The 26,827-nt window shown below is 33.8% G+C and overlaps 3 protein-coding genes across 3 annotated transcripts; 1 reads left to right on the forward strand and 2 right to left on the reverse strand.

Annotated features, from left to right (window-relative positions):
• Positions 1-67: 67 nt before the first annotated feature.
• LOC120350570 (sentrin-specific protease 1-like) lies at positions 68-9,434 on the forward strand. The gene is made up of 7 exons (XM_039424524.1): positions 68-246; positions 487-697; positions 1,489-1,611; positions 3,498-3,635; positions 4,214-4,351; positions 5,637-5,723; positions 7,483-9,434. The coding sequence occupies exons 1-7, from the start codon at positions 83-85 to the stop codon at positions 7,642-7,644; spliced, it is 1,023 nt and encodes a 340-aa protein (XP_039280458.1). The 5' UTR covers positions 68-82; the 3' UTR covers positions 7,645-9,434.
• LOC111046878 lies at positions 8,161-12,829 on the reverse strand. Its single transcript, XM_022332519.2, has 5 exons — positions 12,599-12,829; positions 11,639-11,830; positions 10,902-11,120; positions 9,613-9,876; positions 8,161-8,863 (listed from the first exon to the last, which is right to left on the reverse strand). Exons 1-5 carry the CDS (start codon positions 12,801-12,803, stop codon positions 8,514-8,516), a joined length of 1,230 nt encoding a protein of 409 aa, XP_022188211.2. The 5' UTR covers positions 12,804-12,829; the 3' UTR covers positions 8,161-8,513.
• Positions 12,830-15,359: 2,530 nt separating this feature from the next.
• LOC120350569 lies at positions 15,360-24,923 on the reverse strand. Its single transcript, XM_039424516.1, has 2 exons — positions 23,782-24,923; positions 15,360-17,878 (listed from the first exon to the last, which is right to left on the reverse strand). The coding sequence occupies exons 1-2, from the start codon at positions 23,846-23,848 to the stop codon at positions 16,023-16,025; spliced, it is 1,923 nt and encodes a 640-aa protein (XP_039280450.1). The 5' UTR covers positions 23,849-24,923; the 3' UTR covers positions 15,360-16,022.
• Between the last annotated feature and the right edge of the window lie 1,904 nt (positions 24,924-26,827).

Raw genomic sequence — 26,827 nt, forward strand, 5'->3', positions numbered from 1 at the left:
CATTTAAATATACCTTATTGAGTAAATTAAATGTTCAACTAAGGAGCAAATATATTCAGTCAATCATTCTCGCAGTTATGTGATGTCTTTAATTCAATTGATTTTTTTTCTAGGCGACGATGGCGGCTCAGATGTCGAAATAGTATCAATTACACCGGTCAGAAAACCGATTATTCCAAAAGTAAATTCATTTGAGGATAAGATAAAAAGCAACAGATATGTTGATCCTGATTGGTTACAGAATTTGTAAGTATTGTATTCATTTTATCCTAGTTTAATAGTATTTCTCCAAATACAATGTAGCCTAATTAAAATTTGTTTGTTTGTTTGTTTGTTTTTAAAGCTTCCCAGAGACTCTAATCAGAGTATAGGAATTGTCAAAAATTCAAATATAATTTTGTTTTTCCATTGATGACAATATTTCTTAGATTGCTTCTAAGCTTTCATTCCATGCAAAATCAATACTAACTCTGCCTAACCTTTCAGATGTGATACCTATAAAAAACTCTCGAAAGAAACCGACCAGGAATCGCAAAATCAGAAAATAAAAAAAGACCTTTATGCCAAACAAAATGAAAAAGCATTGGCTCCTATTGAAGACAGGATTAAAAGGCATATGGCGATTACTGAAACAGTTATTCTGGATGAAGCAGTCGAAGAAGAGCCCACTTTGCCAGAATTAACCCCGGCTATGTTGGTGAGTTCTGAGTTATGCTAACAATAGTGATTATCCATACTTCCTTCTTTTAGTCATTGATGACAGTTAATCTGATGAAGGTGGATTAAATCTGAAGTGATGTTCATAAACCAGTTTGTACGCAATCAAATCTCCATAAGATAAAAAAGCCCTCAAATAATGTTGAACAATAATTGGTCAATTTGACAATACTTTTGAAGTAATTAATTTGATAATAGCTTGAGTGTTTAAAATAACTTTAATTTAGATAATTAATTCATTTTCAATATAATAGTTTTCCTTTAAGTATAATATAATCCAATTTTGTACCAGTAGAGGAGAACGAACTCCCTTTATTCTAGAAATTTCAACTGTTTTCATAGTATTATCGCTGTAGATTCTCTAAGAGTCAACTCTTTCATTTCCACATGGGTACATTCGCCACAGGCAAGTATAAAGTATTGTTCAGGTCCTTGCGAATTTCAAATCATTTTTATTATTAGCAGAGGTATTCTTGTTATACTTCTACATAAAAGTTAAATTCCCCTGATTCATTTTCTTATTCGTCAGCTTTCGCTGAAAACTACAGGACTAAATAAGTTGAAATTTTTTATGGCTTTTTTGATGGACATCAATAACATCCATAATTATTATAAGCAATGCTAACTTTCATGTGAATTTGTAGATATAGAGTAGGATTTAAATACACTGAAACTTGATTGGATGTTATACCTATACCTACCCATATAAAGTATTACCATATTAATAGAGTTTATCATAGCTATTATTATATTTGATTGTTTGATTTTTAGGAGAGAATAAAAGCCGCTCTTGTACCACGTCCACCCAGTGCGGTAGTAGCTGAAGGATTCGGACTGAGAATAACCCGGAATGACATTCATACCTTGGCCAATTGCAATTGGCTTAATGATGAGGTATGTACAGTAAAGTGCTTAAAACTCATGGAGACCTGTTGCTTCATTTTCACGTTAACTTGACAATTTACATAACATTTCTGTGACAGGTTCGAATGCTGATAATTCTAATATATTAGAAGCTGTATTTATTCACTTCACAAAACTCAAACCAAATACTATTTAGTGACAACCTGATTGTGTTAATTGCTTTCTATGGACTGTTAGTAAAAAATATCGGGGCACCGAGCTTCGCTCGTTATTTTTATTTATTGATAAACAGAACACAATTCTTTAAAATGATGGTGTTTATATTTCACAGCTGGCTATACGTCAGCTTATGAATTTCGGTGATGCGATATTTTGATTTTCTACAGAATCACTCGCTCACTTTTTACTATATCCACAGATGACGAAAGTCTCAGCTGTTTCATCCAAGGATGTATTATCCTTTTAATGTCGTTCAGCGAGTTTTCCCAAGGATGAGACCTAGTTCAATCGAATTTTTATATCATAAACCTACTATGTTCCAAATTTCGTGAAAATCGTTAGAGCCGTTTTCGAGATCCGTTGAACATAAATATCCAAATATAAATAAATAACCAGATATAAAAATACAGAAATTGCTCGCTTAATATAATAGGATGTAATTGTATTTGAACATACTAAACTCTGATATAGTATACAGTGTGATTTATTTTATTCAAAAGATTCCTGTATTGAGATAGTGATTGATTAGAGTGTTATCTAATAATTATACAAATATTTATGATGTATCTAGGTCAGCTCTTCAAGCTGACAATAAGAGCTTGAAAGTGCCTGCCAGTGGTTCGAAACCAAACTTAATTCCATGCTCTATTCGTCTCTCCTATTAACCAACTAAAACCATGGAGCTCATAATATGGGTATTATCCTCAGAAAAATCCAAAACTCGAGAGCCTCTATTCAGATGTTGGTATTCCTCCTTTGATCCTGATTGCACAGAACCAGCGATTCAAAAACCATAAAACTTACCAAATACTCTACGAAAGTCACAAAATCTGTCATTAACTAATGTACTGCTTATAGTAAATCACACTATTGAAAGATTGTTTATCACTGCAACTGACTAACTTAATCTCCCATCAAATGTTGTCAAGATTCCTCATTAAATTGACGGATTGTTGTTCCATCTAAATCTAACGGCTAAAATATTATTAAGAATTTGAATAATGAATGATCCAGTATTGTTATTTGATAAACTGTTATAGATTATTATTAACGTATGGCTTTGAGTGGTGGGGAGACCCAAGGGTAGTTCCACCTCGCCTTATATAGTCCAAAGTTCCCTAATGGGAAACCGGACACTAAGGTTATAGTGAGCACAATACTTTAAATGTTATAAATAATGTTTATTTCCCCCCAAAAAAAACTAAAAATAATTCACCAATAACAGAAAATATTAGATAGTTTACAATTACATACAATAGTAATTAGTTTCAGATATCTCTTATAACCTATTTTTTGGACATGTAATCAAAATTTGGGAATGGAATAGTTTTGGGCCAAGCCTGTTGTTCCTTCCCAATCATATTTATATGATTTGTTATTGTATCCACGTATAAATAAATAAATAATGTGTCTTCTATATGTTTAGTGTTTTCTGTGTGGAAATTGACCTATCCCACTATGGCGTATCATGTTCTAGAGTAGGTTTTGTTTCATTTGTTATTTATTTTCACCTTGACCTTTTAAAATTGTATGATACTGAAGTAAATTCATAATTTGTCATTGAAAATGGCTCTAATGAGTCGAAACATGTTGGGAATTAATTAAATATGAAAACTGTACTTGATGATATTAATTTCATTTCGATACTGGAGTATTATGGTTGTGACAAAAAATGAATCCTTCTCCGTATTTTCCAGGTTATAAATTTTTACATGAATTTGCTGATCGAACGCAGCAAAAAAGAAGGTCTTCCCAAGGTGTATGCCTTCAACACCTTCTTCTATCCAAAGTTGATGGAGTCGGGCCATGCGTCCCTCAAAAGGTGGACCAGAAAGGTAACATTAACATTTTAGTTATCGAATAGTTTATGGCCACTTATCTTGACCGATGTACAACAAGTTACGTATCCTGACTAAGAAACACATTTTTTAAGTTCCATCCATATTTTTTATATATTTAATTAATTTGGATTTATTACAGGAAATATAGGGATTTGTTTGTTTTATAAATCATCACATCTGATTTACCGAACTGATTGATTTGAAATTTTATATAAAGATTCCGAATAAACTGAGGATGGTCATAGGACTATTTTTTTATAAATTAATCTTCCATTCTAATGATAGTGTTATTCAAATAATAACAGTATTTTTCGTATGTGAGGGGAGTTAAACGCAATAGGTCTCAGGACAGGTCTCAATAGGACAGGTCTCAAGGTAGCGTGCTTTACTCTGGTCGATTCTGGCCTGGGCCAATTTGTTCTCTGGAGTGGAAAATTATTTTCAGGGTAGGCCTAGATGAAAAAAATTGCACTGCGTTTCTTAACTCTTGTGATAATTGACTAGTTTATAAAGATTCTTTTTCAAACTGATATTTTTTTATTTTGTCAAGTTATATAATCTTTGTTTTGCAGATAGATATTTTCTCGCAGGACTTGATCATTGTTCCTGTACATCTGGGCGTGCACTGGTGCATGGCTATAATGGATTTTAGGAGTAAAAGAGTTGAATACTATGACAGTATGGGAAGTCATAACAATAAATGTCTTACAGTAAGTATAAGTATACTGTACATTCAAAATAAAATTTGTTGTACCTTGCATCTGTAATTTTTTTGTGTGTATTGTGTCATTCAAATGTTTCAATTTATAAAACCTGAATTCAATCAAAGAAACATTGTGAGAAGATACTTCGTTCATATCCACTCTCATGCAAGTTATACTATGCATAATTATACTGTACCGTTTTAGAGTATTTAATTGAGTTTTAATAGATAACAAGTTGACCACCCCCATACACTAGCGATATCAACTCAAACTAGCAACAGCTGCTGTGAATTCAGATTATCGTCACTAACTTATAGAAGGCCGCGATCACATCGGATGCGTTTTCGTTCATACAAATATCTACGAGAACGCACAAACAATCCTAAGGTTTCAAGGTAGATGTCACACGCTGCATATATTGATGAACCTACTGCACTTATAAACACCTGAAGTTCATCCAACACTATATACTTTCGTTTACGCACCACAGATATTATCAAGTAGGTATTCATAAACACTAGTCGCAGTCAAAGCTTGGTGGATCTCAGTGTACAAAGCCATAGCTAAATTTTTATAATCCTTGAAATGATAATTTTTTTCAGTACATTATGTGACCACGATCAAACCTACAGAAATCGGACCAACTTTAGAATTTTGGCCTTTTCTAAACTCTAGAGTTTCAGATTTTTCAAGTTGTGGTATTCTTTTAAAACCACCTATTATTCAATACTATATATACTAGTATACTATTTATATGACGATTGAAATTATACAATACTGCATAATAATTGTTTGGAATGATGTTTATTTTTTCAAATCTAATATTATTTCTTGGCTTGAAAGTAAACAATCGACAAGAAAGTAAAAGTGAATGAATATTAATTGGTTGGGTGTTGCTGGTGAAGATAATTGGCTTTCTATAATGAGAATACTTACCTTGATAATATTTCTGTTATAAAACGGTACTTGAATATTCTAATCAAAAATAGAGTTGTTTTTACTTATTATAATCAACAGATAAGTTTATTCCATAATTTATTAATATTCAATTTTAGCGTCATATATTTTTTTTAATATATATTACATTTGCATTTAGTGAAAGTGTTTTATCCTGTTGAATCGTCCGATATTGATTATAAAGTTTCAAAATTCTTTTATTATTCGTAGAGATTTCTAATTTATTTTTATTGAAAGGAATGTTATTTCTTTATTCACACAATCGTATTGTCAAGCTTCTGCAGCCCATCAATCAATTTCCATACTCTGTATTAAACAATCTCTTCTGCTTTAGGCTCTTCTCAAGTATCTGGAAGAAGAAAGTAAAGATAAAAAGAAAACACCTTATGACACATCGGATTGGAAAGCTGTGAATATGGAAGTGAGTATTTTTTTGTGGTAATTTATCATAAAATTTTCAAGAAATTTACCTTGTAGAGTCCAAATCTTCTTAATATACCTCATATCTCTCTTGCCACCAATAAATATGTATGTCAGTTGACAGTTTTTCACTGAACCCCGTTTGTCATATTAAATCTTAAATGTTGAAAAGTAATTCTTACGTAAGAAAGTAGAACTATCCTTATACAGTATATGAAATAATTGGAAAATTTATTTATCAAGTGACTCAATATGGTATGGCCTTGTATGTCCTGACCTCTTTCTATAGACCTTAGGTTTAATATTGTTCTCATTGTTTGAATGTAAGAAACTTTGAAAATCATGAGGTATAGGTGAAATTCTTGTTACTTTACGTAGGCGCCACCTAAGGTCAGTCTAGTTTATTGAAAATTGAATGGGTGAGTGAAGCAGGATAGCATACTATTGCCATCCGATATTATGAAATCTCTAGAGGAGGATACGAATACCGGACATCTGTATACATTGAATACATTATACAAAATTTAATTTATAAAGTTGTATAAAATAAAAAATGACGCAATCTATATGAAAAATGCATATTAATATTTCTAATTAATTTATAACTATTCTTTTGCCTTCTTGTAAACTCCAATATGTATTACTAAACCAGGGGTTTAATCTAGAGGGACATAGACGGTGTAATATGTAATAAGTAGCTGACAGTGTGTGCATATTTCATGTTTCTGATAAAAACAATATAAAAACTTTTAGTACTCTTTTATTAAAAACATTTTCACTTGAAAATTACCTATGGTCGAAATTAGTCGTTAATAGCTATTTATGTATTAAGAGCGTAATGCGCGACTTTATCGCTCGCGCAAAACAGTTATCACGCGACGCGAAGCGGAGCGTGATAATTTTGCAAGAGCGATAAAGAAGCATTACGCGCGAATTACATACACAATTTTTTCTACAACTGCACAAGCCTGTTGAATCACTTATATCTGGCGGATTTTATAATAATTCGTCTACTCTGATATCCATCATGGCTGTAGGTACAACTACCGACTTTCTAGGTTAAGATCTGACCGAGAGTGGTTTGTCTTTTGGCGAGCTGATTAGCGAGCGTGAAGAAACTCTTCTGCGCATGCGCGAATGATTTGCGAGCGTAAAGAAAATCTACTGCGCATGCGCAGATGATTAGCGAGCGAAAAAGTAGATTCTCCGCAGAAATAAGCTGTTTTACGTGGGGAATTGAGTATGTAAATTCTTTCTTTACGCGCAGTTGTAGAAAAAATATTTTTTAGTTTTTAATAAAAGGGAACTAAAAGTCTTTATATTGTTTCTATTTGAATCAAGTAGCCCATATAAGTGAAGTGATTTTATGTCTCTGTTATAAGCGTAACTCATATTATATGAGTTTATTCTCTGGAATAAGCTAAAACATGTGCTTATGAATTTATTATGCAGTATGCCGCGATATGCACGTCTATTGGTATCCTTTCCATATACCAGTGGTCTTTTAAAACGACCCTATGCTCGATTTTCGATCCTAGTTATTAGAGACTAATTCGAGTATGATAATGCAATCCTAATATTTTATGATTTCTAATATCTACGAATTATATCTATTGAACTGATTTATTTTAAAATATTTCATGAAGTTAATACATTATTGAATCATGTGTGTTCAACGATAATATATCAATTCAGTCAACGGCATCATAGAACAAGCATTTTTCATTTTTAATCTTGTGTTTTTGTTCATTCTTGCATAGGATATTCCGCAGCAAATGAATGGCAGTGATTGCGGTATGTTCGCGTGCACGTTTGCCGAATACAAATGTCGAAACGCTAAGATCACATTCAGTCAGAAGGAAATGCCTTACTTCCGTCGGAAAATGGTGTACGAAATTCTAACGGGCAAATTGATGATGTAATCTTGTGCAAAGTGGTGAATGTAGCATAACTACCAATCCGCACTGATAAAAACTATTGTTAATAAATTTTAACAATTTTTGTATTATTATTGGCTGATATTAGTTTTGACAATGTAATTTATTAGTTTTGACAATGATGTAAATTATTTATTTAAAATCTGTGAAATGATATTTAAAAGTGAAGTGATATTTTCTTCGATGTTCATTTTTAATAATCTTGTAGGATTGATCTTTATTTATTAATAATCTTGTCTAATGATCAGTTAAGCATTAACAATAGTAGTCATTAATTTATTCAAACCCTTCAATTTTCTATGTTTTATTTTCAAGATCTTTGTTTTGATTTTCAATCATTTCAATGTTGATGAAAGAGATAACCATGTACAATTTCTCATAGAGAAACCTAACAGATAGAAAATTATGCTGAATAATTCATTTTTCTACTTTTCCATTAAATTTATTCAGCTTACAGGATGCCACTTACTCTTTGTATGTCTGAGACTTGAGACCAAATGCTAGTTATAAACGCCATCATTTATTGTAATTCACAAACTTTGTCATTTTTATCACTTATGAAATGTACAAATGTAATTTATGATGGAGGATTGATTTATGTTCAAATCAGGTTCTACGAATTAAAACTATTTCTTCAAAACTACTCTTTTTTATTGAAACTAGAATTTTATAAGAAAGCTATCTTTTTTAAACATACAAATTCCAGTACGAGCCTTAATGGCATATCTACTAGCATAATAGTTCAATAAAAAAGGAAAACAAAATAAATTGAATATAGCACTTCTTTAAATATCCACAACGATTCAGTATTTGATTTATATTGTGAGGATTATTGTATTGCTAGGACTAATGGCTCAGAGTTGCTCGCCTACCATATCGGTGATCAAAAATTCACGTGATCTCAAAAAAAGGCCAGGAATAATGCACGTGTTGCCGGAAGTTTGAGAAATGTTGGGAGTGTGCTCTTTGATGGGTGTTTCGCAAGATTTGACAGTGGCTTCGGGCTCGCACAACTTGGTGAGCGGGCTGAACGCTGATCCGGGGGGGCAGGTGCCGATTTTGATGTCGCCGGCCGCCAGGCACATGACAAAGTAGCGGCAGTGCCCCGGGTAGGGGTGGCGCGAGTGGTCTCCGAACTCCAGCAGGCCGTGTGCCGGGCATTGGAACCAGGAGCAAGAGCCGTGGTTCGACGAGGCATCGCCGCCTGTGTGTTCAACGCAACGGTCCAATATTTAGCATACACACCATTGCACTAAACAAACACTGTATTTGATTAACAACAAAATATTCCTACAAAATTACATTTTTTTATTTTCATGACATGTCCGTTTTTCCAATCGTAAACATCGTCATACGAAAACTGAATGACTTTTAAATTATCGGTACACTTGATATTATTAATGGTGATTGTGAATCTAGGTTGAGTGCAACGTTTCCTCTCTGAGGAGATAATCTGACGTCATGAAGAGAAATAACGTAGTTCAGTGATGTCCACAACATTATTTTTCCCCATCTGAATACTATTTAGTACTTATTTAATAAGCTCGATCTTTAGAATATTGTTAACGAAACATTTGACAAAATTTTCAGAAGATGTTCAATGATATTATATATCTGGTTTCAAACTATGAATAAATAAAATTGTAAGCCCTTAAGTTAGTTGTTGTTGACTTAGTTAATTGTAGGCTACATCTTGGTCATTGTGGTAAAGTCATTTATAAACTCTCATAAATTGTAAGTTTTCAATTAAAAATTTGTTTATTTTAGAATTTTTATAAAGTTGTTGACTGAATTATTCATTATATCCGAATAAATAATATTTGAGTAATTGAATATGTCGACAGTGTTGTCTGAAATTTATGATTGATATGGTTTCAGTGAATGTCAAGCTGTAAAAGTGAAATAGTGTCTACTAGGTAAATAATCCGGGAACTACAAATGTGTTGGAAGTACCGGACTGAGCGACGGCGGCGGTGGAAGGCGGTTTGGGCGGCTCGCACGCCTTGACGCTGGCCTCAGGCTCGCAGACGCGCGACTGCGGACTGAACGCAGACCCTTCTGGGCATGCGCCGATCTTGATGCTGCCATTGGCCAGGCACATGACGAAGTAGCGGCAGTGGCCCGGGTACGGGTGGCGAGAGTGGTCGCCGAACGGCAGTGGGTTGAACGCTGGACACTGGAACCAAGTGCAAGATCCGTAGTTCGAGCCATCCGGTCCTGAAACATCATAAATAAAATAAATAATAAATAATATATTTATTTCCATTTGGTTTACAATGAATATTGGTCATTGTTACAAGTATACAAAATAATACAAAATAATCAACAATACAACGTTGCAAACAGCCTGCTCAAGAAATTGATGGGTTGACAACATAACATAAGCATAGAGGAATAGCAAATTTGTCACCATGATCACATAGGAGGACAGATATTTGAAATGCAATCATGTAGACTCTGTGAACTTCTTGTAAATATGTATGTGCTTAACGGGGTCCTCAATGGATAATGATTCGGCTCTTTTGACTCTAACAGCAACTCAACAAAAAATGAGTGACATGAGTCCAGTTTATGAGACTTCCTGTGGAGTTCTTTAGTGTAGACTATCAGAAAGAACGGCCACCCGTGATGTTTTCCATGTTGCCAAACCGTTAAACTTTTTAATATTTCTCTGAAAATCTGCAGTGAAAGAATATGGATAGTTCAACAACATGTCCTCATTTTGGAGACCTCTTACATAGTAACCGGCTCGTAGTTGTTAGATAATTTTTTTATTTTTAGCAAAAGAAATGGATGAGAGAGGACATAAGTTACAGAACAAAACTATATTCCTGTTTCTTGAGTGATCGGTTCTGTAATGATCTGATGTAATACAGGCATATATAGGAATAAATAAATGGCTCATGCTCCCTCATTCTTTACAGAATACAGAGGGATGCAAAAATAGGTGTAGGCCTACAGCAGTGTTTTTATAGAAACAGTGGGGTTTTGCTTTGTTTTTTTTCGTATTGGTTTCTTCGGGTTTGCAGATTTGACGCCTAGTGAGATCGTACTGTATATTTTTTCAAGTAGAATGACTGCAATCCTTGTCCTGTAGAATGAGTTACAGGTTATAAGATGGATGGTGAAGGGTGAATACCATTTTTTGTGGGTTCCGAACCACCAGAATGGATCTTCTTGAGTTTTCAAGAGTGATTTCTCCAACCTTTCTCTAGTGTTGTATAGTAATTGAGTGATCTTACCTATTGTGCAGCCAAGAAGAGCAGGTGGCAATAAACATTTTTGCTTTTCTTCGTCAGTTGCTCCTCGACATATTTTCTCTTTGTCATCAAACATGAGCGAATGCAAGCACTGATCTGGAATACCGGTGCCATTGATGCACTTGAAAAATCTTCCACAGCCTTTGGGGTCATTGAAAAGCCCATAGAGACGTGGGCAGTCTCCTTTTCCTCTCGGCACCTCTGCATGAAAAAAATATTGAATTCAAATGAACACTTTTCTCATAGATAAATGCTAAACAAGAGAATCTTGGAATATGAAAAATATTTTTCAAGATACACATTGATGCATCTTAGATATAAATATGTGGAAACCCTGTTTTTAATTCTGATTCATGTATTTTCTGTACGAGAATACAAAATATCAATCAGTATGTTTTTCTAACTGGGGAAAAATTGAACATCGTAAACTGAGCGAATATCCTTCTGTAAGTGATTTTAATAAGAAAGAATATTTTCCATAATTCCCTGCTTTGCTCCTGGTGATTTAATGACCATTTAGAAAATTGTGGATTTAAGAAATTTCCTGAAGAAGCATTAAATTATTAATGTGGGCCTATTCAGCTAGGTACTGATTCAAGTAGGTAAATTTCTTGATAACATTTCAATATACTTAATTTTATTTATGTTGTCAATTAGTTGTTAACTTATATTATGAATTTGAAAACTTGTACTGACGTAGTTTCGTAGATTGTACTTACGCAGTTTCGTCCTATTGGTACAATCTACTAGATGCAATAGCTTACAGCCTCTGAATGGCATATAGGCAAAACCATCTTCACATTGCATCAGATATGGAACTCCATTGTGGCATGCGAAGAATCTATCACAGTATTTATTATGTTGAATGGAGTATTGACCACTCAAAAAATCTGGTTCACAAGTAGGCCATTCTGAAAGGTTAAAGCATATTTTAATTTAGGTTTTAATTTTTTAAGAGACTTGTTTTATTTTTCTATAGCTGAAAATACCTTTCTTCACATCTACGATAAATTAAAAGGAATTCATACCAAATAAGAATTTCTATGTAGGTACCCAATTACGTTAATTACAGTATGTGATCTTGTAAAATAAAATTTTATTACTTCTGTAATTAATTACAAATACGTGTATTTATATTCAAAAATTATAATTCCTCCTTATTCTATAGTGTATGATTTCATGATTTTTACTACCACTTTTTGTATATTTTATATTTTAAATAATTTATGCCAGCTAACATATTTAAGGCTGATAGGATTTTAATTTGTCAACTTGAATTAAAATTATTTTACGGTACACAAACTTGTAATCAATTTCTATCCAGTTTATTTTTTATATAAGAGATTGTTCACTTACTGTTAATTTACTATACAATTTACGTTTGTGTAATAGTTATTCAATAGGATATTCAAATTAATTTTATTTTCAGAAAGTACATTTTACAATATATTTCCCTGAAAATTACTCCCCTAATATGGAACAAGTCCGTGATTAGAGGAGGAGTCAATACAACAATTGTAGGTACAATACAAGAAAGAAGTTGACTTTCTACAGTTAAATGTTTATTCACAGTGATAATCTTGAATACGAAAAAAATAAGCTATATATTAACTTGAATTGAAAAATGATCAATTTAATTTTGAAATTAATTTTTTAAAATGTCCATCGATTCACATTACCTTCTCCGTTTACTGCTGCTTCACCATCGCTACTACTTGTACCACAGTCCACTGCAGTCATAAGAAACAGCACTGTCAAACCTTCTAGAAGCATTTTGACAGCGTCTGTATTTTTCTCACTCTTATTTAGAAATGAGTATTTTTCGTTTACGAAAAATATTCTACAAAGAACTATCTTTGAGCTACCAATCTTCGCCCAACTCATTAGCTAATCGCATCCTGTGATTGAATGGCAGACGCTAATGTGCCATTATCAATGGAAGCTTTTCGTTTCCCCATTATTCTTGTTGATATTTCTAGTACGATATCTTGCTCATTTTTCCTAAAAAAATGTATTCTCCTTATTCAACGTCACTATCGAATTAGTTACCTACTATATGCTACATCATCAATATTTTCTTTATTTCAATAATGTAGGCTTACATGATTAGGCTATACAACGTTGAATTAATTGCAAATAATTATTGAGAGAAACTTTTAGAAATTTGTTTTCTATTGAAGTAATAGATACCATTAAGCTTGTAAAAAAGGTCTTTAAATTTCTTGTTGACCGAGCGAAGTGAGGTCTAAGATTCAAGTCGACGGTTTAGCATTTCTCTTAATGTTTATATGTTGCGCATTTACGGTGAAACTTGGTAATAGATTTTCATGAAATTTGACAGGTATGTTCCTTTTTTAATTACGCGTCGACGTATATATACGGTTTTTGGAAATTTTGCATTTCAAGGATAATATAAAAGGAAAAAGGAGCCTCCTCCATATGCCAATATTACCGTAAAAATCAGACTATAGAACTATTCATCATAAATCAGCTGTCGAGTTGACTATAAATTGCATGCCATGACGCATGCAATTCAATATCTCAATGTAACTTGGTAAAAAATTAGCAGCTAGTGTAGACTATACATGGCATTTCTCTTAATGTTTATATGTTGCGCATTTACGGCGAAACGCGGTAATAGATTTTCATGAAATTTGATAGGTATGTTCATTTTTAAATTGCGCGTTGACGTATATACAAGGTTTTCGGAAATTTTGCATTTAAAGGATAATATAAAATGTATCTTTCCATCAACGTTAGTAGACAGTTGTTTACTGATTCTAGTTTGAAGTTAATTATAGAAAACATTTTTTTTTTACATTTTTCGTTTTTAATCTGATGATAAAAATTGCAACAGATATTATTGAAAAGAAATTGATTTCTAAAATCATGAAAAGTGAGAAATGAAGTTTGTAGCAAATCAGCATTATGGTAGTTCATTTTAGTTAATTTCAACACACCGATTTTTGGCCCAACACGACAACACACAGAATGTTCTCTGATGGGTTGATTGGATTGGCGTATCGACGGCAGCCAGACCTGATAACAGCGTTCACACTCAGATTCCGGGACGACACATCATGGTACGATAGGACAGAAAGCTCTTTGTTTATTTAGGATTTTTTCTAGACATTTTAAATTGATAAACTATTTATTAATTTTTGAGAAAACATAACAGGTCAATTTAACTTACTAAGCGCGAGGTCTACTGTTCACAGAACTACTAGTATATACATGATTTATGGTACGGTACCCTGAATAAACTGGGCTATTTCAAAAAGTGTTATTGATTAAACATTAATGTATATAATGCTGTAATTATTGACCGAGCGAAGTGAGGTCTAAGATTCAAGTCGACGGTTTGGCATTACTCTTAATGTTTAAATGTTTATATGTTGCGCATTTACGGCGAAACGCGGTAATAGATTTTCATGAAATTTGACAGATATGTTCCTTTTTTAACTGCGCGTCGACGTATATACAAGGTTTTTGGAAATTTTGCTTTTCAAGGATAATTGACCGAGCGAAGTGAGGTCTAAGATTCAAGTCGACGGTTTGGCATTTCTCTTAATGTCTAAATGTTTGAATGTTTATATGTTGCGCATTTACGGCGAAAAGCGGTAATAGATTTTCATGAAATTTGACAGGTATATTCCTTTTTAAATTGCGCGTCGACGTATATACGAGGTTTTTGGAAATTTTGCATTTCAAGGATAATATAAAAGGAAAAGGAGCCTCCTTCATACGTCAATATTAGAGTGAAAATCAAACTATAGAATTTTATTATTCATCATAAATCAGCTGTCGAGTTGACTCTAAATTGCATGCCATGACGCATGCAATTCAATATCTCAATGTAACTTGGTAAAAAATTAGCAGCTGTGTAGACTATAAATTGCATGCCTCTTTGAATGCAATTTTCATGCACTATTAAATAGGATGCAAAGAACTTATAACAGCTCGTCTGGGTGCCTAGATGTCTTCTGGTTTTCTCGCGCTAAATTCCGGAAAGCGTTATATGATAATTAAATCTTGTGTAAGCATGATCTTATCAAATAAATAGTTAGTGTATCAGTGTGGATGTGCTTATGGTTTGGGACGTCGTTATAACTGCGCGAGGTCTACTGTTCACAGAACTATTAGTATAAAAGGAAAAAGGAGCCTCCTTCATATGCCAATATTATAGTGAAAAATGAAAATCAGACTATAGAATTATTCATCATAAATCAGCTGACATTAATATTAATAAAGGAGATTGCATAATCTATCACCAAACAACTCTGTCTTGCACTGGAAAATATTCTCTATTTCGATCGTATTGTAACTGTGGCGTGCGTGGCGAGCATGACAGTGCTCTCCAGTAGAGCTGCTACCACCAGGTTTTTTGGGTCCTGGGCCCTGCTACTTTTATAGGATAATATTATTAAATAAATACGCAAATTCACCAAAACAATCTCACTCTATTGAAAAAATCCCATAACAAACATCTATACTCTCTCTCTCTAAACATATCCACTCCTCAATCACATTACTAAAAACTACATCTCACTATCTCAAGCACAACCTTCCTCTAGCGCGTCTCGGAACGTTCTCCCTCTAGTTTCGCCTCTACGCGGTCATCACTCTCTCAGCTCACCAGTTCAAAAGTCCAATTTGGTGGCCTGAGTGATGACTCCGCTATTCTAATAATTAATATCCTATGAGAGCGGGGTGTTTGAATTGTTACATCACCCCTCCGCATGAAAAAGATGTGGCATATACAATTACTGGCACATCTTTAAACTAAGTTGAAATCAAATAAAATTTAAATCTTGACAATATCGTTAAATATAGTTGATACATTTCCATATTCATTACATTTTAAAAATTTATATAATAAAATTCAAGGAGAGAGAGTATCATACTTATACATTTGAATGATGAATCTAGTCTAATTTTACAAACAATAAATTATTGGCACAGAGCAAAGCAGAGTCCATCTTAACACATTAGGCTACCATAAAGTTCTCCCACATAAAGTTTTAAATTTCTAATCATTATAGTCCCCACCACACATTGGTCACTTTTGAACACCCAGCGATTTTGAAACTGTTGAGTTGACTCTTAGGCAGTGTCGTTGCCGAATGTTGTCTCCTGCATTATCTTCTCGAGGTGACCGCCTCCTTCAACTCGGATGGTGGTGTGCCTGTGGCTCTGTTGCTCTGGCCTCTCTGTCCGTTCGCAAAAGGCACTCCTGCGAGACAACACAAAAACTACGACCAGTATCAAGCTTATACTTATTGTACATATCACTAAATAAAGTAAGAAATGAGAATTTCCTAATACTAGACTTAGACTATTCTTGTGCTCAAACATTAATAGTTTTTCTAAACCAATGCTGATGTGACTATCAGCAAGACTCTCCCTTATTTCTTTCAACGTTTCGAAAGTTAAATTTTGTTTGATCAGTTTCTCTTTCTCGTGTTCTAGCATCATATTTGTGATTTTTGGTATATGTAAATGTGTTATGTTACGTTGGTATCTGAGATTGCCCTTTATTCTTGAAAATATTCGACCATTTTTCCCAAAAACGTCGCATTTTGCAATGTTTCTTATTATTCCTGATTGATATAAAATAACTTCAGAATTTTCTTGTTTGGGGAACGATAATTCATTTAATTCGAAACAATTTAAAACTATCTTATACGGCTCTGAAACGCTGTAAATCCAGTCATTTCCGTTTTGAATTAGAAATGGATTTGTTATGTTTTTTACCAGTATTCTAGGACATACGGTTACAGCAGATTCCGAAGACATAAACAAGGAAAATATACACCCATTAACGGTGTGATGCAATACAGTTATAGAATTTTGACATAAATAGAAGAAACTTTTCCTACAGAAATTCAGAGTATCAAGTGTAACTGGTGCATAGTATTGTCTATCTTTAGATATGAAAACATATTCATGTTCGACTTTCCACTTGAGCCAGTGTTTCAGCTGCGGCTGATAAAGTGGAATCACATCGACTTTATAGGTTTCGAATTGTCTGTCCATCGAACTCAAGGGAACTGTAACAAATAATCTTATCCCTGATGGGGTAGCAACAGCTTGTGCTGTACATAAATCATAGTACATAAAAAGATCTTCCTCATTTACAGGAATCACAAGTTTCAGATGAGGTGGTATAACATTCGAAATATTACCAAGTATATTTACAAAATCATGGGGAGCTAACAGTTTACTACTAACTCTTCCTGCACTTACTAATTCTAATGCTTGTCTAAATTCAATAACTCGAAGCTTTGCCTCGTCGATAGTTTGATCTAAATGTCGCAGCATAGTAGTGAACTTTAAAACGAAGAGAAACTGTGACATCATATCATCAGCAAGTTTGCTATCGTCTGAAGGTACAAATTCATTATGTGCAATTGACAATTTAGTCATTATCTCATTGATTGCCTTAGTATTTAAAATAAGTTTTGAGTTCATGTCCTTCATTAATGTTAGCTGTGTTTGCCTAGAGCTTAGCAAAATTCCATTAAGCTCTTTTAGTTCTTCAACTTTGGAATTTACATGGTCCAAATCATCAGTAGTAGGCGTTCCAAAGAGCCATTTAAGCATGTATCCCCCAGCATTAACTAGTCCTCGTTTAGTTCTATCACTTTCTGGTAAGAGCTTGAACAAATCATTGACATCAGTTTCATATGACTTAAGACTACCGTACACCCTATCGTATTCGAACTCAACATTTTCTACACAAACTTTTTTACTCATATTCTTAAAAACTAATAAATTATCGTACATATTTCCCATAATCGTAATTTCACTTTGCATTTCGGACATGTCAAAGTCTAACACAATCCTCCATTCGTTTTCAGAAATAATAGTATCTTGTAGTTTTTCAAAAGCTATTCCTTGATCCATACTTTCGCATTTTGTAGTTTGGATGATCAAAAGTGTCCACACCAGAATATTTCCTGTAATATCAGTATCATAGGCTAGAGATAATCGTAGAATATGTTAAAGACTAATTCTAAAATGTTACATTCATAATAATTTTCAACTCCTAAATTAATTTTAAAATAAAATAATAGCATAAGGTATAAATATACTACAAGTTTTCATAGTTCCTTTGGTGTGAATTAAAGCAAGACATGAAAATTCTTCAATAATAGAATATTATGCATTTCGTTTTCATTCACAAAATTAGTGAATCAACATTTCATTAGTTTCCCCATGGACATGTTTAGTTTTTTATTATTAGTTTCAATCACACACATCATTCTTCCACAATCATCAACATTCACTGGCCATCACTTTCACACTCCATACTTACTCAACATACTAATCATTCACACCTTGTTTTAGTTCTTTATTTTGTTCCTGTCTCAAGTAAACTTGCTTTAATTCTTTCTCACCAACATTTAAAGTTATCATCTTGAAGTAATATAAAATAAATATCCATAATAAAAATAAACTTCGACATATATAAACTTCCTACTGAATATTCTAATTGAATAAATAAATGAATAATCTATCATATGGGGTCATTCTTTTACATTCAATATACAATATATATTTATATCTCAATAATCATGGACATAATCAATACACTACATAATCGTTATATCTTCTTGGTTTTTTCCTTTTTCTCTTGTGTTTCGAGTTTGCATCGTTATCTGATTCATTTTCATCATATGCTTCCTCTTCTCTTACTTCGTCATTGTTATCGTCGTCGTCTTCATCTTGCTCTTCTTCGTTTTCCTCATTGACTTCTATTTGTTCTTCATCTTCCTCCTCTTCTTCTTCTGGCTCGTTTCCTTCTCTAACTTCATTTGCAGCTTGCTCATAGTACAACGCTGGTTTTATTCTGTTTACATGTACAACTACGTTCTTTCCTCTTACTCTCAATACTACATTCAGTTTCGATTTAATTTCTACAATTCGATACGGTCCTCTCCATAGCTTTGACAATTTCTTCACTCTCTTTCTTTTAATTTGTGGTACATAAAGATAAACTTTTTGTCCTACACGATATTCACTTGTTTTAGACTTTTTGTCGTACTGCTTCTTCTGCGTTTTCCTTGCCTTCTCTTGGCACTCAACTGACATTTCTTTTATAGTTTGTAGTCTACTTCTAAGATCTTCTATATAATTCGAATAAATCTCTGTATCTTCAGTTAATGTGAGATCAGCTTCAAGCGGTGTTCTCATTTTCTTTCCGAATACCATCTCATAAGGTGTGTATCCAATTGATTCGTGCTCTTGCGAATTGTATGCCATATTCACCATGGGAAGCAACTCATCCCAGTCATCTTGATTTTTGTTGACATAATGACTCAACATTTTTGGTATAGTTCTGTGAACTCTTTCCGTTCTACCATTACTCATTGGGTGATAAGCTGTTGTTTGTAATTTTCTTATTCCTAGAAGTTTGCACATCGATTTCATCAGATCAGACGTGAAATTAGTTCCTTGATCAGTAATTAATTCCATTGGTACGCCGATTCTTGTTATCACTCTCTGTATTAGTGCTTGTGCAATAGTCTCAGCAGTTTGATCCGGTAGGGCGATAAAATCCCCATATCTAGTAAAATGATCAATTACTGTTAGGATGTATCTGTTTCTTGACTTTGATAACGGAAGTGGACCTAGAATATCACATGACAGTCTGTATCCAAACTCGGTCACTTCTTTAAATTCTCCTAAGGGTGCTTTCGATTTTCCGTAATCTGTTCTTTTACTACATTCTTCACACGCTCTTATAAAATTAGTTACATCATTCTTCATTTTAGGCCAATAAAACTTTTCTTGAATTCTTACAATTGTTTTCTTAATGCCCCCATGACCGGCAGAAGGAAGATCATGGTGGAGACTAATAACTTTCTCTCGAAGGCTTCTTGGTATAACAATCAACTTCTTATCATGTTTCTTGAAGTGAATGATCCCTTCTGGACTCAATTTGAAACTAGGATACTCTCGAAGGCGCTGACACTCTTCGTCTGCTCTCTGCTTCTCTCTTATGATTTCCAAGTCTAACAATGGAAGATTCTCAACTGTATTCTTGTATATAACTCTGCTTAAGCAGTCTGCATTTGAGTGTTTAACACCAGGCTTGTGAATTACTTTATAATCGTACTCAGCTAACTTCAAAGCCCATCTGGTTAGTCTACTTGATGGATCTTTCAGTGATAAAAGCCACTTGATAGCACTATGATCAGTATATAAAGTGAATGATCTACCATAGAGGTAACATCTAAAATATTTAACAGCCCACACAACTGCTAATAGCTCTCGCTCTGTTACACTGTAATTTTGTTCAGCTGAATTGAGTTGTCTAGATGCATATGCAATAACATGTTCAACTCCATTGATTTCCTGAGCTAAAATTGATCCAATTGCGAAATTACTGGCATCTGTGCTAAGAATAAATGCTTTTGAGAAATCTGGATAAATAAGTAGCGGTTCTGTGATTAGTTTTTCTTTCAACTTTTGAAAAGCGGTTTCACATTCTTCATTCCAGTCAAAATGTTGATTCTTTTTAGTTAATTTTGTAAGCGGTTTGGCGATTTCGGCGAATTTTGGAACATGTCTTCTGTAATAACTGCATAAACCTACAAAACCACGGATCTCTTTTTCATTTTTAGGTCGAGGAAACTCTTTGATTGCTTCAATTTTCTTAGGACATGGCTTGATTCCATCCCTGTTGACTATGTGACCTAGAAAACTTATTTCTGGCTTAGCAATTTGACATTTTTTCAATTGAACACTCAAATTGACTTCTCTAAATCTATCCAATACTTCGGCAATATCTTCAGTGTGCTGATCTATTGTAGGGCTAAATATTAAAATATCATCCATGTACGGTAAGCATGCTTTTCCTTTCAATCCTAACAAGGTAGAATCTACAAGTCTTTGAAACACTGCTGGTGAATTGATAAGTCCCATTGGCATTCTTGTATATTCATAATGTCCATCAGGAGTACTGAAAGCAGTTTTTTCTTGACTCTCAGGGTGCATTTTGATTTGGAAGAATCCAGAATTCATATCAAGTGCTGTGAAATATTTGCTACCTCCTAATGAATCTAATGTCTCGTGGATATCAGGTAAAGGCCATACTTCTGGAACTGTAATTTTGTTAATTTCTCTAAAATCAATACACATTCTGTATGTAATAACACCATCAGGACCTGGTTTTTTCGGAACAATAACAACTGGTGCTGACCAAGGTGATGAACTGGTCACAATGATTCCTTTGTCTAGCTGTTCCTGAATAAGTTTCTTCAAAACATCTCTCTGTGAATGTGGTACCCTGTACGGTCTTTTATTAATAGGGGGGTGATCACCAGTATTAATTTTGTGTTCTACTGTTGATGTGCAGCCTAAATTCTCAATTCCTTCAAGACTAAAAATGTCAATATATTTGCAAAGTATATTTCTCATCTTAATTCTCTCTTCATTATCCAAATGACTCAACTTTCCTTCTAATTTAGCTGCAAACTCCTCTGTTCTGTTTCTAGTTAGCTTCACTTCTTTATAGTTAGCATCGTGTTCATCATTGCTTGATTGAGACTCTTCAACATTACAAATTAATGTGTTCTTATATAATGTTAAATCTTCATTGGTTACATTTGTTACTTTAGTCCAACACATACCATTCATTACTTTAGAAAGACTTCGAGCTATTAAAATTCCATGAACTTTGACTGTTACAGGCTCTGTTATTATTACTTTGTTTTCTAATTCATTTTTCAATTCTTTATTGTTTTTTCCCAATTTGATTTGTACTATTCTCTCCGACCTAGCAGGTATTGTGAGATTGGTTCTACAATACGCATTAACATGAACTGTCGATTCTGAGGGTAATTTTGAAGTTATCGGTTTTGATTGGATATAATTTTCTTCTATCTTTGAATTTGTAAAATCTGTTTGAGTACTTCCTTCACTTTTCATACTTATAGTTTTTGATTGAGTATTTTCTTCTTCAACCTTCATATAGCCACTCTTTTTGTAATCTTCATTGGAACTGTTTCTTTCATAAAGTCGCGCAACTTGCCTTCCCTCCATAAATAATATACTACGATCAAGGTCTATGACTGACTTTTTAATTTTGAGAACATCATATCCCAGTATTGCAATATAGGTGTCTGGTAAGTCAACTACTATTAAGTCGCATTTTACCTCCATCCCATTCAGTTTTATAACTTGCCTCACTGTCCCATGCACTCGCATAAGGGCTCCAGCGATGCCTCTAATTAGGATGTTGCTTGGAGTGATTGTGCCAGTTACGATTTGTCTTGTGATAAGGGATACTTGTGCTCCCGTATCAACTACAATCTTTCCTTCCACTCCTCCAATACTACCATCCACAACTAGTTCTTCGGCACTATTTTGGCATAATGTAGTTACAATTTTGGGCTTACTTCGTCTCGCCTGTCCAGACCTATTACAAAACTGATCTGAATTTACTAATGTTTGGGGTTCCCAACGGCGGTCTTGAGCTCCCCGTTGTCGTTTAACAACTTCTCTTGATCTTTTCGGTTGTCATTTATCTTTTTCCCACTTCCCCAACAATTGTGTGCAAGATGTCCTCGCTTGTTGCAATTGTTACAAATTTTATCTGCGGAATATTGTTTCATTCTACATTCAGTTTCTAGATGACCCTTTTTCTTACAAAAGTTACAAACTCTAATGCCCACTTGTTGGGTGTCAGTGTGTACAACTCTCTTCCTACAATGTCTAGCGATGTGTCCAATCTTCCCACAGTTATAACAATTTTTTTGAGTTATTGTGCTAAATACTTTTCTAGATGGCTCCTGTTCATTTTGGAAGGGTTTTCTATCTAGGTTGGAAATCGCTATGGCTGTTGTTACTGCTTCTTTAAAGGATGTTGGGAATTTGATTCGAGTTTGTTTCCCTATTTCGCCAAGTAATCCTCTTAGGAATGACTCCATGGCTCTCCTATCAGCTTCTTCCCTTAGTATTTTATTAGCTTCATCACTTGCTGTTACTCTAATCGTCTTCCTACTAATGTTCATGACTCGGTCTGCATATTTTTCAATTGACTCTCCTTTATTTTGTTGGATTGATGCCAATTGCTCATAGTAATAGCGACTTGGTAGGCTATCACCAAAACGCTCAACCAAAGCTGCTCTAATTTCAGCTGCAGATTTTGCATTCCTACACCTATCATCTGACTTGAAAAACAATAATGCACTTCCGGTAAGTTTTAATCTGATAATTTGTGTCTTTTGAAATTCTGACCAGCCACACAAGTGAGAGATTCCATCAACAGTGTCAAGAAAAGAATGGATTTGATCTGACTGCTCTCCATCGAATGTTGGAATACTGCTAACTAGATCGAAATTTGGTTTGACATTTTGCTCAGGGGGTGTAACAAGTTCTACATCTACTAAATTTGTATCTGTTCTATTTAGGTCTCTGTTAACAGTTTCGTTTAGTGTGATACTAAGTTGATTTAATCTAGCTGATAGCGCTTCAAAAGCAGCTTGAACTTCTACTTCCTGCCCTTCAAAATTAACTCTCTCAGCCATTTTAAATTTTTATAATTAACCTTTCATTTGCATAAATAAATAACTCTCATAAAACAATAAATTTAATCTATCAGCTTTGTGTGACCTAGATAATTTCCTGAAATCTTTTCATCTTAAATTATTTTATAATAAACAATATTGATATCTGACCTGATCGATTCAGCATAAATGAACATTAATAATTTGATATGAGCTCTAAATAAACGAATGTAGACCTATCATAAAATGAATTCATTGGGAAGTCTATCTCCAACATAACAATTCTATAATATTTCTAATATTCTAATAATATTTTCAATATAGAAAGAGCTGTATAAATTGCTCACCAAATTTAATTGATGTCTTCATCTCCATTGTAGAATGCCGCAAACGTTGCCCCAGTAGTAGATCCATGTTATTACAGTTGTCATCCGCCGAACAGCTGGTAGAATGACAGCGACAGTCTCTATGGAGTCGTGTAGCCTGAAGAGCGATGAACCTGGTGACGTATTCGCCAACACCCAAAAGTTGGAGGAAGCCCACGTCACACCTCTGCCAATCCCCACCTCAACGTTTCGCTGGTTCGCTGCCCGCGTTCTGCTGACTCAGGACACTTCCGCTTTCCAGAGTTCAACAATCGCGCTCGGTTTCATATTTCATCCGAATAATTTTCGAACTCACTGTTCAACAGTCTTTAAAATTGAATTTAATAATTTTTTTAGCTGCATCATTTTTGAGACGTCAACGTTATTTAGAAAATATTACTGCACGGATTTGATATATTGAACTATGAATTGAAGAAATTTCACCTTTTGTCCGAATTCATGTAGAAATAAATTTATACTGATCATTATTTGGTAGTTAATAAAGTTCTCTTCATCTTCACAAACTAACGAAATACATAATACACATAATCAAGAGTTCAACACAATCACGTACACACATTCAAAAACGAATTAAAATTTAGTAATGCTTAACAATGAACTTTGAAACTATCACGGCACCAATATTATCTTTCGGAGACAATTTTTACTGTTCTTTCACGGTTGAAATACTTTTAAAAAGTTTTCAGAGTTCGGATCCCACCGCCAAGTCACCACTTGTGGCGTGCGTGGCGAGCATGACAGTGCTCTCCAGTAGAGCTGCCACCACCAGGTTTTTTGGGTCCTGGGCCCTGCTACTTTTATAGGATAATATTATTAAATAAATACGCAAATTCACCAAAACAATCTCACTCTATTGAAAAAATCCCATAACAAACATCTATACTCTCTCTCTCTAAACATATCCACTCCTCAATCACATTACTAAAAACTACATCTCACTATCTCAAGCACAACCTTCCTCTAGCGCGTCTCGGAACGTTCTCCCTCTAGTTTCGCCTCTACGCGGTCATCACTCTCTCAGCTCACCAGTTCAAAAGTCCAATTTGGTGGCCTGAGTGATGACTCCGCTATTCTAATAATTAATATCCTATGAGAGCGGGGTGTTTGAACATAATTTTAGTTTGATGATGCAGCACACAACGAAACGGTCGTCACTAACATGAGCTTTAAAGATATTTCTGATTTAAAGTTTACATGTGTGATATATAATAATAAAATGTATTTGAATTGAAATTAAGATATATTTTTGGATGAGGTTGCCCTTTGTATTTACTGTACATGGTAAGCCTTATCTACACCAAGTGCGCAATGCAACTGTGAAAACGACATTATAAACAATCAGGTACAGCAGTACATACGAAGGCTAGTCAATATGTAAGGTTTATTACCTTGGTCAATAAGAGTAATAGGGTTTTTGAAACTCAATTATTATTCTGAGTTTTTGTTTAAATCCTCAGTAAATTCTATACATGATGATAATACTAAAAGTTATTAAATGTCAAAATTTGAGGCTCGATTTTTATTTATATAGATTATGGGTAACTGTAAGCAAAACATCTCAGTTATTGAATAACTAAAATTTATTGCAAATGCTCTCTATAACAACATCAATAAACTTAATTTATATTCATTTAGAAATGAAACTCATTTTATCAATAATTACATTAGTAAGTATATCTTATTGTTTATTCAAAACCAAATAGAAGCTTATTTTATAAAATGACATTATAGTATATAATCCTGCGCACAGGATTTTCCTTGCCGGTGATTGGTTTCTTATATTTTTGCTGAAAGTTTTTATTTATATTTATTATGAGAAAACAAATAACAGTTTTTAAGAGTAAATTATGATTCAACTGAATCAACTAGAACAGGTGACATCAGATACTTGTGGATGAGAAAACTGCGTGAGGTCTACTGTTCTGTGAGGTCTACTACGGCAATCTGTGAATTGAGAATTCAATGAAAAGCCCTGCACACACACATCGATTTTTGTTTGATATTTTGCCGTCCTTATAAATTCTATATGATTAAACAGATGTTATTTGTTCCATTTAATCAGATAAAATTCATAAAGACGGCAAAATATAGTACAAATAAAATCGATGTGTGTGCAGGGCTTTTCATTGAATTCTCAATTCACAGATTGCCGTAGTAGACCTCACGCAGTTTTCTCATCCACAAGTATCTGATGTCTCCTGCTCTAGTTGATTCAGTTGAATCATAATTTACTCTTAAAAACTGTTATTTGTTTCATCATAATAAATATAAATGAAAACTTTCAGCAAAAATATAAGAAACCAATCACCGGCAAGGAAAATCCTGTGCGCAGGTGAGAGTTGCTAATACTAATTCAATATGAGTCATTAAGAACTCCCATAAGATGAAAATTTCAGGGACTGAGCTTCGCTCTGGAGTACAAAAGCATAAAAACTTTATTACGAAAGAAGAAATTATAATAACCTTCATACAGAAATGTTCTATCTAATCACAGTAAATTGAGGTTAATTCCCAGAGGAATGCAAAAATTTCCCTCACAAAGGCCCAGTTGCACAAAAGCCGGTTAAATTTTAATCCTGATTAACTTCACGTGAACCAAATCAGAGAAGACAATTTCAAAAAGATGAATCTACCAAAATTAATGACTGGAAATAACCCGGCTTTTTGCAACCGGCACTAAGTACCTGATTGAATGATTACAAAAGTTCAACAGCTGAGTCATAATTTTGACACAGTCCCACACACAAACTCGCTCACTCACTTAAAGTAATAATAATTCATTTATTTGATCCATAGATTCATATACATGAATATAAGATCTTGTCAAACATTCATAAATATAAAAATAAATTAATTCAAATCAATTTGGGCAGGTGCAGGTACTATACACTAAAATGTTATATCACAGTTGGAATTCAAAAATTCTTCTATAGAGTAATAGGGCCTTTCTACTAAATAACTAAATAATTTCATTTTCAATGCTTTATTAGAAACATTCTTGGCTCCA

Source organism: Nilaparvata lugens, chromosome 3 (assembly GCF_014356525.2).
Source record: "Nilaparvata lugens isolate BPH chromosome 3, ASM1435652v1, whole genome shotgun sequence".
In the NCBI taxonomy this organism is placed as follows: domain Eukaryota; kingdom Metazoa; phylum Arthropoda; class Insecta; order Hemiptera; family Delphacidae; genus Nilaparvata; species Nilaparvata lugens.

What these genes read in the sequence shown, in the direction of transcription:
- LOC120350570 (XM_039424524.1), top strand. Translation starts at nt 83, where the DNA reads ATGTCTTTAATTCAATTGATTTTTTTTCTAGGCGACGATGGCGGCTCA. An exon ending in AATTAACCCCGGCTATGTTG is followed by an intron (nt 698 to 1,488) that starts GTGAGTTCTGAG and finishes TTTGATTTTTAG; the next exon opens with GAGAGAATAAAAGCCGCTCT. An exon ending in TCAAAAGGTGGACCAGAAAG is followed by an intron (nt 3,636 to 4,213) that starts GTAACATTAACA and finishes TTTGTTTTGCAG; the next exon opens with ATAGATATTTTCTCGCAGGA.
- LOC111046878 (XM_022332519.2), bottom strand. Translation starts at nt 12,803, where the DNA reads ATGAGTTGGGCGAAGATTGGTAGCTCAAAGATAGTTCTTTGTAGAATA. An exon ending in AGCAGCAGTAAACGGAGAAG is followed by an intron (nt 11,831 to 12,598) that starts GTAATGTGAATC and finishes TTAACCTTTCAG; the next exon opens with AATGGCCTACTTGTGAACCA. An exon ending in TCTTCTTGGCTGCACAATAG is followed by an intron (nt 9,877 to 10,901) that starts GTAAGATCACTC and finishes ATGATGTTTCAG; the next exon opens with GACCGGATGGCTCGAACTAC.
- LOC120350569 (XM_039424516.1), bottom strand. Translation starts at nt 23,848, where the DNA reads ATGGATCTACTACTGGGGCAACGTTTGCGGCATTCTACAATGGAGATG. An exon ending in GAAGACATCAATTAAATTTG is followed by an intron (nt 17,879 to 23,781) that starts GTGAGCAATTTA and finishes CTGATATTACAG; the next exon opens with GAAATATTCTGGTGTGGACA.